This window comes from Python bivittatus, unplaced genomic scaffold (genome assembly GCF_059951505.1).
Source record: "Python bivittatus isolate LINGU-HERP-01145 unplaced genomic scaffold, Pbiv_v1 ctg000080_np1212, whole genome shotgun sequence".
Taxonomy (NCBI): Eukaryota; Metazoa; Chordata; class Lepidosauria; order Squamata; family Pythonidae; genus Python; species Python bivittatus.
In genome coordinates, this window is record NW_028277035.1 from 32104694 (window position 1) to 32119834 (window position 15141).

The 15141-nt window shown below is 40.2% G+C and overlaps 1 protein-coding gene and 1 long non-coding RNA gene across 2 annotated transcripts in view; one reads left to right on the forward strand and one right to left on the reverse strand.

Annotated features, from left to right (window-relative positions):
* Window positions 1-2111: 2111 nt before the first annotated feature.
* The window catches only part of LOC148216657 (uncharacterized), a 64437-nt gene continuing 51407 nt past the window's right edge, over window positions 2112-15141 (forward strand). Inside the window, exon 1 of the long non-coding RNA XR_015794777.1 lies at window positions 2112-2342. This is a non-coding gene — a long non-coding RNA (uncharacterized LOC148216657). The remainder of the gene's footprint in view (window positions 2343-15141) is intronic.
* On the reverse strand, window positions 4987-6552 carry NEUROG1 (neurogenin 1). The gene has a single exon (XM_007423588.3). The coding sequence runs from the start codon at window positions 6550-6552 to the stop codon at window positions 5869-5871; it is 684 nt and encodes a 227-aa protein (XP_007423650.1). The 3' UTR covers window positions 4987-5868.

Here is a 15141-nt window from a genome sequence, read left to right on the forward strand (position 1 = left end):
CCAGTTATTCTTCTCTTGTTGAAATTTCTCATTATTAAAATCCAAGATTAAATATTCAGATGAATGAAGTCAAGCAGCAAGCTTTAGCTGCCGAAAATCTGACCTCAAGTTTTACTTTTTTATTATTAAAGTAACGGCTGCAGCTGAATGCATTAGTTTATTCTAATAATAAGAGAGCCAATATGGTCAGTGGTGAAAGTGTTAGTCTAGGAGTGGGGAGACCCAGGTTCAAGCCCATCCTCAGTCACAGAAGCTCACTGGGTGACTGAGCCAGTCACTCTTTCTCAGCCCAGCCAACCTCACGGGGTTGTTCTTGTGAGGAAAAATAGAAAGAGAGAGCACTGTGTACATTTATGTATTAATTTATTTAGATTTTTACAGCTGCCCCTCTTCCCAAGCCACTCTGAGCAGCAAACAAAAGCACACCCTGAAAACATTAAAACATACAATTCATGACATATCATTCAAAAAAGAAATGGCAGTTGAGAGTTAAAAATATATATATATATATAATATCAACCCACCCAACCCTCATGCCTGGGCAAACCTCCAGATCCTCAGTCTTTCTGGAAGGCCAACAGGGTTGGGGCCAATCTGATCTCAGGTGATAAAGTGTTCCAGAGGACAGGTGCCGTAGCAGAAAAGGCACACTTCCTGGGCCCTGTAAGATTGCGTTCTTTAATTGATGGGATTGGATGCTCCTTCTGCCAGATCTAATAAGGCAGGTAGAAACCACTGGGGAGAGGTAATCCTTCAGCTATCCTGACCCATGCTAAGAAGGGGATTATAGGTAACAACAGTATCTTGAATTGTACCCAGAGGCCTACTGGGAGCCAGTACAACTCGCATAGCAAAGGTTTAATATGGCCATATCAAGAAATGCCCATAATTGCTTTCACCACTGTGTTGTGGACAATTGGACTTCTGAATGCTCTTCAAGGGCAGCCCCATGTACAGCACATTGCAGTGGTCTGTTCAGGAGGGTGCTGAAGCAAGAACACTCCTCATTGAAAGGCAAGATATAAATCAAATAAATAGATAAATATTTCAAGGCCTCTGCTTTTAAAGAAGCCTCACTTCTTGGCCACTGAACAAGGAATGAATTAGAACTACACAATGTTGGGCGGGTCACTGCATGGCTTTTTTTTAGAGTCATAGAGTTGGGAGGGGCCTTTAGACTGAGGGTCCATGTTCAAGGCAGGAATACAAATTAAAGCATCCAGACAGTGTCTGGCAGTCTGACACCCAGTTGAACATATCTAACGAAGAGAACCCCACCGTCTCTTTGGGTCATAGGTTTACTGTCAGACTCAGAGAAGGATAGTAGGATTTTTTTCCCCCACTAACATTTTATCAAAGTTTGTGTTTAGTCTTCCCAGCCAAAGGAGGGGGGAGGTTGTTATTTTTCTTCCCATTTCCTGCCCCTTTTCTCCCTCCAGAGCACTTTATCTTTTTTTAAATCACAGTGGCATGATTGGGGCTGGTGTCAGCATAGACGGGACACTTCTCTGCCCTGTTTCCGATCTTTTCCTCACTTTTGATGTGACCTTGGGAGGGCTGTGGGTGTGGACATTAGAATTAGCACACTTTGCAAAGCCTTTATTAGCCGACTGTGCCCACATGCCTAAAAATTACTTAGTTATTGCAGTAGTGGACTGAAAGTAGGCTTTCAGTCTTAGTGATAATCAAGATCTCTCTCTAGTTGAAAAGTATCACGGTAGTGTTTTTACCCTAGTTGTAAATTTTCTAAATTGTATGGATCACATCACTTTCTTTTCTGCATAAAATGGAATTATAGTTGATCAAGTCCATTTTGGGGTGGAGGGAGATGCTTATGTCAATGTTTGTATGTGGGGGGAGAGAAGGTTGCAGGTTTGGTGTCCTCATTGTTTTGAGCCAGATCATGGTACTTGAGTATCACATTCTTAGGCAAAGCTATCTCGGCATGCTTCCTTTCAGCGTTCCGTTATGTCCTCAGTGTTGCGGCCAGCTGCATGCTTAGAAAGCAACCGCGCTGTGCACTCTTCTTGAAACAGGATGTGAGTACGGCTTTGGGATGGGTTTCCTGGTGCGTCTCTTGAGGGCTTAAGGAAAAGAAAACCAGTGTTCTATCCGAGACACGTGCACCTACAGCAGGATTGGAGGGACCTCTTGCTGGAGTCCCAAATAGAGGATTTATCCTCCCCTATAGAAATGGAATAAGCTCTAAAGCAAAAGGCTGGACTGATTCACTTCTAGGAACCCTTCTGCATAATGGGAGCTGCAAATCCTGTCTTGCACACCCTATGCCAGCTATTAAAGAGAGAGAGTAGAACAATTCCAGTGGAGAAAACATGGAAGAGGTAAAGTAAAGATAATTTTCAAGTCCATAAGTTTATTTCTCCAGGTTTCAGAATAGGGGTTAATCCATCTTTATATCTTTTCCGAAAGACTAGCCATTCTTTTCTTTGTCTGATTGCTTCAGATCACAACCTGACAGTCTTTTCACCCACAATGTGACATACATACAAAGGCAAAGCAATTGAGCTTCTGCTCAGTGGGTGAACAATCTCCCAACCAAAACCAATCGTTCACAGCAGAAAGTATGTGCTGAGCAAGTGTGTTAACAGTGCTCACTGACACTGTTTTTCTTGGCTTTATTTATTTATTGGGCTTATCTGTCACTGCAATCCAGTGGGACTCTAACTGGCTGACATTCCTTTCCTACAGTAAAAGCATTAAAATACAACACACAAACGAGCACCCTAAAAAAAAACCCTGTTGTTGTAGTAATAACAAAAATGTATTCAGAGACAAACGAAGGCCACCCAGAATGAAGACATCTAAACACAACCCAGGCTAGAGCTTCTAATTTACATTAGATCCCCTCCCAAGCCTTTTTTTTAAAGGGTTTGACAGCACTCCTAAAACACAACGGGGGGGGGGGGGGGGAGAGAGGGCGAGCTAACCTGATCTCAAGTGGCAAACTATCCCAAAGAAGAGAGTGTGTGTCTGGGCACAACAGAGAAGGTTCACCTCCTTGGCTTGTTCATGATAATTCTTAAGGGAGGGACCTTTCCTTACTTTTTAGTAAATACAGTAAATACATATGGATGGCCAAAAATAGCACTTTCTCACACTCTCTTCTGAAATATGAATTTTTAACATAATCTTTGCACATTGATTGATTTGTTAATAGTCCCCTTCCCTGGGTAATCCAATGTACATGATGCACATTACGTACATCAGAAAACAGAGAAATCCCAGCAGTGGTATCTAGTGAAGGATTAGATCTGCTTCACATAGCAACCTGATCCCAACAGGTTTGAAACTTTATAAAATGAACTTTATAAAATGTCCATGTTGAAATACAGAAGGGATTATTTCCTTGAAAATAAGGTCTCAGTCCTGACTACAATACTTAGAATCCTACTGAATTTAAGAGTTCAGGCCAAGTACCTGCTAATTTTTTACATCACTCAACTTTTCAGCTTGATCCACAGATTAGTTTAATGTTAATTATTAATTATATTAAAAGTAATAATTTAATTTTAGATTAATCCAGTTTTAGGTTGCTTCTAACTATTGACATCACTAGGGCAAGCTAAGTAAATTCTGACTCAGGATTTAATGGTCTCCCAAGAGTTCCTTATTTTTTATAACTTGTACTGCTATGTCTACATCAAAATGCATTGTCAGATCTCTTCAACATTTGGGGCCCTCCGATTCAGTCTGCTAATTGGTCCCTGGACTTTACTCCAAAGATCTACTCTGGAGATGCCATCCCTTGGTGCTCATGAATTCACCTATTCCTACAGCTGGGTATATGTTCCAGCTCTGCCAGTTGGTATGCATGAAGGAATACAAGGACAGGACAAACATATTCTGCCCTGAGGAACTTAGCTACAAGCTGATTTTTGACAAAAAGAAGGTACAAAAGGAGACAAGGGAAAGGGCCTAAAGAGTGAGACATGACTAATAAAAGATCACAGTGAACGATCCCCCCCCACCACCCTCCCAGCTAATATGGCCCAGAAGGAACAGGTTTGGCTTAAGAAGACTTAGATTTATATTCCAGTTCATTCATAAATGTGGATGGCTGCTATTTCTGAGTTTAATGTTCCCTAAAGGGCTGTAATAAGGTTTTGATGCTTTTGGTGTACATTGCAAAATTATACAATGTCAACTGTTAAAATGTAAGAGTGTATGCACTAAAACTAGAAATATCTCTTTTAACACTTTTTATCAAGACCTTATAATAATAATAAAGAGGAAACGACAGGCTGAGAGCCATGTGAAATGGAAGGATATTTGGGGATGTTTGTTGTTTAACTATTCAAACTCAAGCCATTTTTTTTTAAATGTAGAAAGGATTAAAAGCTTGAAATCTTTAAGAAAGCTTTAGTGTCGCTTCCAAAAGGGCAAAAATATAAAGCCTTCAAACCCCAATGCTCTAGGCATCCACCTGTCACTTTCCTCTTTCTATATAATTGTCAGTTTTTATTGATCCTTTTAATCCCTTTTTCTTTGAAAATCTGTTGCCAGCTGATGTTTCGTTGCACCAAAGAACTCTCTCTTTCTCTTTTTAAAGTGTGCATCCCCACAGGTACTCTCATGCTGAGAGCTAAACTGTGGCTAACAATTTTAATTTGCTTTATTGTGAGCATTAATGGCTTCTACTTGGGTTTAAAGTTTAGGTGATGCAGGAGAATTCTGTGAAGTTAAAACTGATTCACAGGTAACTGCTTTTAAATTTATATTATGCCTTTAGGCCACTGCGCAATTTCCCAGTTCTTCAACAGAATGCATCTCCTCTTTTTCCAAACACAAACACATTTTAAGAAATTAGGACCCTGAGGGAGGGAGGAGAGAAAAAATAATAAAAAGCCACAGAAGTTACAAATGTTAAAGATGTTTATTTACATCCAACTTTTTTTTTAAAAAAAGTACAGCATCTGATTTTAAGATAATGTGTATCATAAGAATAAAGCTCTTTATTTACAAAAATACAATTTTCATATGAATGAAAGTTTTTGAATAAATTAAACTAGCATGGGAGCCCGTCAGTGAAAGCCCCATGTCTGGTCTTACTCAAGAACCAGACAGCAGTGGAAGTCAAGAGCCATAATACACGATCCTAGTTTCTAGTCTGCCCTCTTTTGGGACTATCATGGTCAGGGTTCAGAGCCCTGCCTGGGAGAAGCAAAGCTGCATCCTGAGCCTTATTGGGCATTTGGCACGCTAAATCCCTAGCAGGAGGCCCTTGCGCCCAGCTGAATCCGCCTTCTCGAGGCTCTTTCATTGCATTGTCAGGGCGTTCAAACCAAATTTTCATGCTCATTTTTCTTCATTAGAGTCCTACAAATTGTAAAATTGACTTTTCACCTTGCCTGTAGCAGCAAATCTGTCCTTTTTCCCCCTCCTTTTCTAAATCATATTGATGCCCCAAGAGCTCAGGCCTGGAAAGGAAAGAAACAAAGTGGGATTTGTGAAATGTAGAAAAGTGCAAAAAGGGGTAGAGTGGTAGAAGAAAATCCTTAAAAAGTGAGGGGAGTAAAATAAAGCTATTCTGTGGGCTAAATCCTGCTTCCATAGCAGCCAATGGAGGTTTGTTCAAAAGACTAGGTTACAGGCCAGCCTAAACACTGCTTTATCACAGCCTCCCTATCTTGATGTACAATATATGCACACACTTCCAGTGTTGTTCAGCTTTGACTTTTGGGATGGGAAAATACAAGACTTGGATATTTATCAAGGTACAGTTTTCCAGCCTGCTTTTTGTACCTAGAGAAAACCCAGCCAGACCAAGCCCCCAGGATAAGCACTGGCTATCTGGGGACTTTTGCCTGGGTGAGGTCAATACCCTTGGTCACTGTTGCCTTTAGCCTTCTAATGGTACTGCACAAAACAAGACGTATTCTGCAGCAGATCTTTGGGGAGGCTGTGGAAGGAGAAGAGACTGTCACCGGGCCCATAACAATAGTCTTCAGAGGTGGCTGGGCTGCTGGGGCTTGATGTGTAGGCAGAGAGAGAAGAGGTGGCTGGAGACGCTGTGGAAATCCAGGATCCCGCGTCACTGCCTGGGCTGGGTGGATCAGTGGAGCTCAAGAAACTGGGCAGCATCATCTCTTTGGGAGCTTTCTGAAGGCACTGGTCAGCCAGCCTCAGTGTTTCCGAAAGGGCCCAAATGTAGTTGTAGGCAAAGCGCAGGGTCTCAATCTTAGTCAACTTGGTGTCATCAGGAAAGGTGGGCAGGACGCTACGGAGCTCATCCAGGGCTGCGTTGAGGTTATGCATACGATTCCGTTCCCTGTCGTTTGCTTTGACCCGCCTGGTCTTTTTGATGGTGTGAAGGACAGCTTCGTTCTTGACCTTGGTACGGCCCCTGCGCCGCTTCCGTTCTTTCTCTTCCTCGCACCTCTGGGAGCCATGTTCTGGGGAGGCGACGTGTTTGGGGAAGGCCAGGGAAGGGATCTGTAGGCCACTGAGGCTCCCTTCATCATCAGTGATACAAAAGGAGACGTCACTGCTGTTGTCAAGGTCAGAGTAGCTGGTCTCCAAAGCAGAGGACATCCTGTGAGAAGAGGAAGAAAAAGATGGAGTGAGTGGCTGTAGGTTTCTAACACTCAGAACATGTGGTGGTGCAGCTTCCATCACCCAGAGCCAACAGGGACATGCAGATTTGGAGGCTACCAGACTGGTGAAAAAGGATGACTTCAGCTGAGCATGAAAGGGGAGGGAACTGAAAAACGAAGAGGAATGAAAAGGGGGAAATATTTTTAAAGAGAAAGAAAAATGCATAGTTTTTTGTTTTAATTCTAAGACAAGCAAATTGGGGAGCAGTTGATAAATCGTTCAAAAAATGAAGTCCAGAAATTAAACTTAGGGGCAATCATAGTTTTGCATTGGGGTCGCCCCCGCTCCAGGATGATTCGAAGTTCAAGTGTATCTTTTTTGTGCAAGGCAACCGGACTGCAGCCTCTGCTATCTAAGCGAGCTAATCTACGGAGGCAGCCAGCAATTTCTGCGTTTCTGGTTCATACTCACTTCAAGCGCGCTCAAGGCGGCAGTCCACGCATACGACGCCCGCCCGCCCAGGTTCCAAGCGTAACTTGGAGACCAGGAAACCTGGACTTTCTGCGGCAAGTTCCGGGCGAAAAAAGCGAGAGGAGAGGACACGCGACAGCCCTTGTCTGTGGAGGGATCTCTGCCGCTATCAAGTCGTGCGAGCAGCGAGTTTGGCACACGACTGGCCTCAGATATCTTATATACCCTGTAAAACAATAGATCTCTTCCCTCACCGCCCCCCCCGCCCCGCCGCCCCGCCGCCCTCTCCTCTCCTCTCCTCTCCTCTCCTCTCGTCTCCCTCCTTCGCGCGTTCCCCCCAGCGAGCTCCGGCGGAATGAATGAACCAAGGCATCAGGTCTGCCCCGTGCTGCACTTTCCTTCGTTTGCATAATTTATGTGCCGAGGATTCCGTTCTCTCCCGGGAGTGTGCCTATAATTACGGGGACCCAATGGCGAGCGAGCACGGCCGGCGAGCCACGTGAGCTATCACTAGGCTAAGCCTCCTTCTTTGAGCTTCATTAGTCTATTAAAAGGGGAGGGGGAGGGAGGAACAAAGTGATTAGCCTTCGGGCCGGAGGCACAAGCCCCCATCGGAGCCCTGGCGAGCCGTTCCCTCCCGCTCGGAAGAGAGCATTACCGGCCTTTCAGCTTTGCGCCAAACGGGAACTGGGGGCTGAGGGCGCCTGCTTGGCTTTTTCGTTTCTCCCTTTTTGTCTATTATTATTATTATTATTATTATTATTATTATTATTATTATTATTATTATTATTATTATTATTATTATTATATTTATTTATTTATTTATTTATTTATTTATTTTGGAGGGGTCTTTTCTGAGCCTCGGTGAATGAAGCACGACGTGATCAGGCTGAAGGCATCAGGGAGTACAAAGCAGCGTAACCGGCCAAGGGAACTCGACGCTGCCCTTTGAATAGAATGAGGAATAAATAATCGCGATCATAGTGGTGCAAAGGGTGCCTCCAGTTCCTGTCATTCTCCTCTACCTGCCGCGTTAGATACAGCGTAGGAGAGAGGATGGGGCGGGGGGAGGGGTTCTAATTAGCGGCGCGGCGCGTCCTAACCTCATTTGGCGAAAAATTCCCCTTGATTTGTCTTCGTAAAAGTTTAGGGGGTAGCCGTGAGGGCTCTTCGTTTTTGCACGAAAAAGAAGAAAATGATACCCATAACGCTTACTTCTGGTTGAAACCATGGCTCTTACGTTTTGCATAATTCCATTTTTCTCTTTGACATTACAGTTCCAAAACTCTAGAACAAATCAATCAAACAAACAAACAAACATTCTTTTCTATCCATTTCTCCTGAGGAGAAAAAGCAATCATGAGGTGGATTTATCCTCTTTTGGGATCCCACCCACTTTCTTCGCTTTGTTGTCTGCATATATGGTTGCGGGAGGGTGTTTTTGCATTATCCGGTAAAAGGTGCTTGGGATTAAAACACGGTGAAGCACTGGTTTTAAGATTTAAGTCAATTTAGAGGTTAAAAAGTGTTTTGTCCAAGTCAGTTTGGGACAGTAATCATTTCACACCCTGCCAAGTCCTAAATGTGTTTGAAAAGCAGGCAATATAACTTTGTCTGATTAAATGTAGGCAACAGTACAATTATTTTATTTTATGAAAGTATTTCTTTTGCATGGTGTTGCGTCTCACCATTCCTAGTAAGTTATGGAATAAAGGAAACAGCACACTTGACTCCCAGTGACTCAGTTGATGTTTATTTTATTATTTATTTAGTTGTGGGATTTCTATCTCACCAGTCTTGCAGCTCTCACTGGTTTACTGGGATATGCAGTCATATGATAAAATTAACAACCGACACAGAGTGTAACTATGAAAATAACAAAGAATAGAAAGAAGAAAAGTAGAAGGTGGCGCAGTAGAAAAGCATCACTAAAATGCTCTCAGGGAAAGCTCAGTTTTTAACAGCCCTCTTAAAGCCATCAAAGAATCCTTGTAGGTTTGGCTTTCTTTTGTTTGACAACAGTACAGAACTGACGTGCTATTGCCTTCTGAATTTTTTCAGCTTCCTAGATTGGCTTACAGCCCTGGGATTTCCTTAAAGTGTCCCATCCAAGTACTAATCAGGTTTGTTCCTTTTAGTTGTTTTGAGGTCAGACAGGGCCAGCTAGGTGCCGCTGTCTGAGCTGTCTGAGTTTTGGAACAATCAAAACGAAATGATGAAGGATATCAATGTCAATACAGTTACACAGATGTAGAATACACCTCTGAGTGATGTGTTCAGTTAGGTGGAATGCACTCCTGCCCTGGACACGGGTGTAAATTCTAGCAGGTTGACTCTTCCTTAACCAAAGTCCTTTGCTCTGCAATGCTGCATCCTAAAAATAAAAACCCTTTTGGATTCAATTAGATTTATCCCCAAGGAGCTAGATGGCAGCACTAAGCCAACCTGGAAGTAGAGTAGACTGGGAGATTAAAATAAAATCCAAAACAAGCATTTTGGAAGAAGGCAGAGGCAAACCACTTCCCTACTGTTGCCAGGATACAACATGGACATGTTCATGGAATCATCAGAAGTCGAGCTGACTCAAAGGAGATTTTACCTTTACCTTAGGTCTGCAGAAGACTGGTGTTACATGCAATCCTATTTGTTTACTCAACAGTAAATCCTCCTCAATTTAATACTCTTAAGTACGTGCGCAAATTGGGGCCAATTGCCAATGTTGCATTCTTTCAGGATGCCAGTCAGGTGGGCTTTATTCCAGGGTTCTCCATTACATTTCCTCCTTCTCCCCGCTTCCATTGTTCATACTCTCTGTCAGCAAGTAGCTTCCCATACTCTTTCAACACACTTTGACCTCCTTTGTCTTCTTTTTCTTTTCATGTGGAACCATAAGTGAAGAAATAAAATATGAAAATGTTTTAAATACTTTTGGTGGCTACTTATGGTTTTATAATTCTTCCAATTTGTAATTATGGTTTTGTCTTATGAAGAAATAATGTAAATAAGAATGTAACAGTAGTAAGTACAACCTTTTGTCTTTTTCCTTGATACGTTGGACATGGACCAAGGAAATCCAGATTCAAGTTTTCATTTGACCATGGAACCGGCTGGCATTTTCAGGCTTACTATCTCAGCCCAAACTGCCTCCCAAGATTGGTGTGGAAATAAAATTAGGAGGGGTCTTCCTATGTGCCAGATTGAGTTGCTTCAGAAATGTTGTGAGAAACGTAATCAATCAGTCAGTCAGTCAGTCAGTCAGTCAGTCAGTCAGTCAGTCAGTCAGTCAGTCAATCTTATATGAGGAGACCACTATTTTCATTTTATAGATGGGGGAACCCCATAGTGTTGCAAGTTTCTGGACTCCCACTTACAGCTTTATGTCCACTTATCCCTCCCCATTAGAAATGGGAACTCTCACATTTTTATTACATTTGAAGTAGAAAGCAACATTAATCCTTTCACAGCTTTTACAGTAGGCCATCTGGTTCAAAATGATTCCAAGGAGCGTATATTTTTTGTAATCAGATTGAACCTGTAGTTTACATTTTGGACATTTATTTAAATAGATTTTTGTTTTCATCCAGTCAGGTCTGAAATAGAAAAATAAAAAGTATGTACTTATTGACTAGTAATAAGCACACCATCTTCAGATTTTTTTTTTTTTTTGCCAAAGCATCCCTTGTCTGCAATATGTTTGAAGCATCTATTTAGTGAATCCTTATGAATTGTCCATGCACTGAAAGAATGAAGATGGATTCATTACCAAACATAAAGAAGTGCTAAATTTCTTGGATAATTTATTCCCAATGAATAATTCAGTTGGGCTCAATAACAGGCAGTCTACTAATTTTGTGAATAAATTGTTTAGCCAGCAAAGATCATACCACTTATGCTTTTTGGACTTCCTTCAATGGAAGTCAACTGCAGAAAATTCATTGACTTTTCAAAAATCAAGGCTAGACATTTGACTGGAAAATATGTTAAAGACAATGGCTTCATGGCTCAGATCTCTGTTTCTCTGAACAAAATTTTGAACGAGTCATTTCCATTACAACAAAACTATTTTTATTTATTTGCCAGTTTTGATAAGTGGGTATTAGTACAAATAATATACAAATAATAGTGGCCTAGACTGACTTATTTAAAGTAAGCTTTGTTAAAAAGTAAGTTTTAACTAGTTATTTTCATTTTTTTTTTTTAATTTAAGTTCTGATGCCCAGGTATTTTGGTAACATTCTGACCGCTCAGAAAAAGATAATTGCCAAACTCTAGGAGCTTTTTTGTGTGAAACAACTACAGGCAGCCCTCATTTAGCTACTGCCTCATTTAGCAACCATTTGAAGTTACGACGGTGATGAAAAAGTAACTTGATGACCAATCCTTGCATTTACAATCTTCACAGGTCTGTAAAGCAAAGGAAAGCTGAAGTAAGATCATAAGCACAGTCACAGTTTCACTTAGCAACTGCTTCACTTAATGACTACATTGTTGGTCCCAATTGTGGTTGCTAAATGAGGACTAGCTGTCTTGAAGTTGTTTCTGTTTCTTGGCAGAACAGTTTAATGTACACTCAGTTCTGTTATTTAACTGTATTGCAGAAAATACAGTGGTATATTTTTAAAGTGCCCTTCAAAAAGTATGCTCATAAATCTATTACATTAATAATGTTCATTGTTTTTTTCCCCTACTTTCCCTTGGTATTTACTATGAGGACCTAATAAAATTTTAAGATTCTCTGTTGAGAATTTGAATAAATGGCTGTCATATGCTTGTCCATTTCACAACATATGTATAATACTTAATACAATATATTAACATTCCCTGCTTCACAGTGCTCGGGATTGATATATTTGATGTAAAACTGCCCAGAACCTTCCCCACAAAACTGATGTAGAAACGTGCTCTTATGCCACATAATGAATATTTAGTCAGAAGTAAGTTTTACTTTTGGGGGGGAGATTAACTTTTAATTTTTAACTATTACTCTTAAAAAGGAACTAATAAGAGACGTTAAAGCAGATACTCTTTTAGGTGCTTTCCACTTCTGTGATTTTGTTTTATATTTTGTGTGAGGATTGGTGTTTACTTTAGGATGAGGAATATTTTCTTAAGAATCTTATGCATCCATAATTCATAATTAAGTGCAGGATGCATAATACCTTCCTCCTTTTTTTCAGTCATCTGTCCAGGCTCGTATCTCAGACAACTCTGACAGCCAGGCCTTTTCAATCCATGCATTTCTTGACTGTTCTGTATTCCCATTCCAACCTTCACAAATTTTGGAAGTGATTCCAGAACATGCCCATTAGCAACTTCAGCGAGTCCTTCTATGCATTATAGGGTGGAATTCATCCCAGAATAATTAACAGCCAAACTAATTTGGGGAAGAATCTGGTTTTAAATACTGGAAAGCCACCATATCACTTGGAATTTGGAAGCAGCATCCATTCATCAACTCTACCCCTTCCCCCCAAAAGGTACTATTATTGGTAGCTTTAAAACTGTTATCTGTCTGCTATGAAAAGAAGCAGACATAATCAGTTCAGAATGAATGTTCATTCTGAGATCTGGCCCATTTCTTACCTAGAGAGGAAAATATCCAAAATTATAGAAGGAAAGAAAATCTTCAATCTTCTTAAACTGGTGAAATTTGAGGCAACAGTTTGTGAACATATAACATGGAGCCATAATGGCTGAGCTCACATATCATGCTAGGCCAAAAGCAAACAAACCACATGGCAAAAAGCAAAATAAAAATTCTGATGCTGCCAATAACATCCACATTTACAAGAAAGCTTAAGGTAAATACTCCTTCAAGTTGAACTTGACTCCAAATGATTTCATGGCCTAGTTATGTCCAGGTAGTTTTCTTGGCAGCAGTACAAAAATGCCACATGCATATTTATAAGTAAAAAGGCTGAAAAGTGTACATATAGACATTTTCTATATACCCATTTATAATCAGTATTTTTGGAATTATGAAAAATTTGGTTTTACAATTCTGTTACTTTGGAATCCAAGAAAAGCCCTATATTGACTGAACAACTGTTGTGGTTGTTCTTATCATCCATTTTTGTGCAGGTAACTGTATACACTGACTGATTGGATTAGACATCCATTTGGAGGAATCTTTTATTAAATGTAAATGCCTACAAATATGGAAATGGTGACTGCAATATTTACAGTATATCATGTAATTTCTTGTTTTAGAGTTGAGAGTAAGTGAAGAAACAATCGAATGTGTATCAGACTGTTAAACAAAGATGTTGCTCGAGAGATTATTTTATAACAGCTTTAACCTTTATTTGCTCCTTGATAGTGTGCTTTAAGAAGCTGCTCCTTCATACTGCTGGATATCTAGTATACTGTTGTCCAAGTCCATTGAGAATTGTCCAAGTGAACAAGAAACCTCAGGGGCTTTTCCTAGGAAACACATCAGAATCACTTTACAGTTCAATGGTTACATGACCACATAAAGAAATAGAGACTCTTGTGTTTGTTGACACACTGTTAATGGGTAGGATCGTTCAGAGAGCTAAACGTTGTTTGATGCAGTTCACCCATCTTCTCTTTTCCAAAGCATCATGTGGCTAAATTCACTCAAAAAGGCATCTTCTTGAAAACCAAGCTGCACATAATAAATGATACTACTCATGAAGAACTGATCACTCTTTGAATCCTTTCCTTGCTGCCTGAATTTGCCGTTCAGTTTGTATTCTATCTTCTACCATGATTTGAGCGGACTGGTGAAATGCGCACATTAACATAAGCAGTTATAAGTAAATGAGTGGCCACAATTCCAACAGTTTTGTACCTGCTACATGAACAATCAGTTCTTATTCTTTTGTTGCCATAGTAGACTTGAAACTTTTCCATTACAATCTAATAATATCTCTAAATGGGTTGTTTTCTTTGCATTCAAACAGTGCCATCCTCTAAGAAAGATGCTCATATGATACCTTTATCCAGATATTATACACTGGCATGAAACTGGCCCACAGACAACCACCACCCATGAAGCAGGCCAGAATTCCTATTTTCCATATTCAAGGATGAGCACAGAAATGATTTCTCAAATTAATTTTCAAAGTAGATGACAGAAATGTAAATTCAAAGTCCATTTTACGAAAGGAACCTTTCATTTCAGATAATACACAGTATTTAAGTGCACTTGAAATGTTATGCAAGCCTCTGGAACTAGTTCTTAAAATAGTCTTAACCTTTCCTTCTCTCAGTCACTCATATGTTATATCTGAGATGATCATTCAAGCCAAGAGGCAAATTTACCAAATTTACAGCAAAACCATCATTTAATCTCTTGCGTTTTGTCTTCTTAACCCCATGAAGAAATCAGAAAGCGGTAACAATAGCTCAGTATTTCCTTCATCTTATTTTATACACATTTTTTAGAACTTAACTAAATTATGGTTGCCTATGAACACAATGTATTTTTCTTGCAGCAATTAAAATGTTTTAATGAGACAACCATAAAATCAACCATTAATTATTTTGTTTCAAACACTTCTGTGTCCTTTTGAGGAAGGTCTATTTAGAAATAGTTTAGAGAGTAGCCTGCAGTTTTATTCTTTCGCTGGTATTATATACAAGAGTGGAGAAGTCATTTATAAATAATTACACAATGTTTTGGGTCTTTGGGCTTGTATAATATATCAAAGCGATTAGTACATGCATTGTTCCATTGTAAATGGGGTTTTCCCCCCTTTGCTTCCTTTCAGTTTCACTTGTCTTGTATTCTGACCAAACCTTTTCCTTTAAATCCTTTGTCTGTCATTCTTTTGGTGTGTTACAGTGCTGGGGCATTCTTCTTCTTATTCAAACACTCACAGCATGCGTAAAGAAAGCCACTGCTGTCGCATCTTAAGTTTTTAACATAAGATCTTGATGATTTTTCTCCTGATTTTTCCAAGCTATTTTTTGGGGGCCGGGGGAGGGAATAAAGAATAATTATAATACCTCCCCATTGTTGCTGCTTTGATATATCTCGTAGACTTAGAGAGAAAGTTAGAATGTTCAAAGTCTCGTTTCCTTGGTGGTGTCTTTTGTTTTGAAGAACAGAAAAGTAGAGGACTCTGCAGCAAGTGATAACCATTGGCT

Excerpts from the sequence above, each read along its gene's own strand:
- NEUROG1 (XM_007423588.3), bottom strand. The coding sequence starts at position 6,552 with ATGTCCTCTGCTTTGGAGACCAGCTACTCTGACCTTGACAACAGCAGT.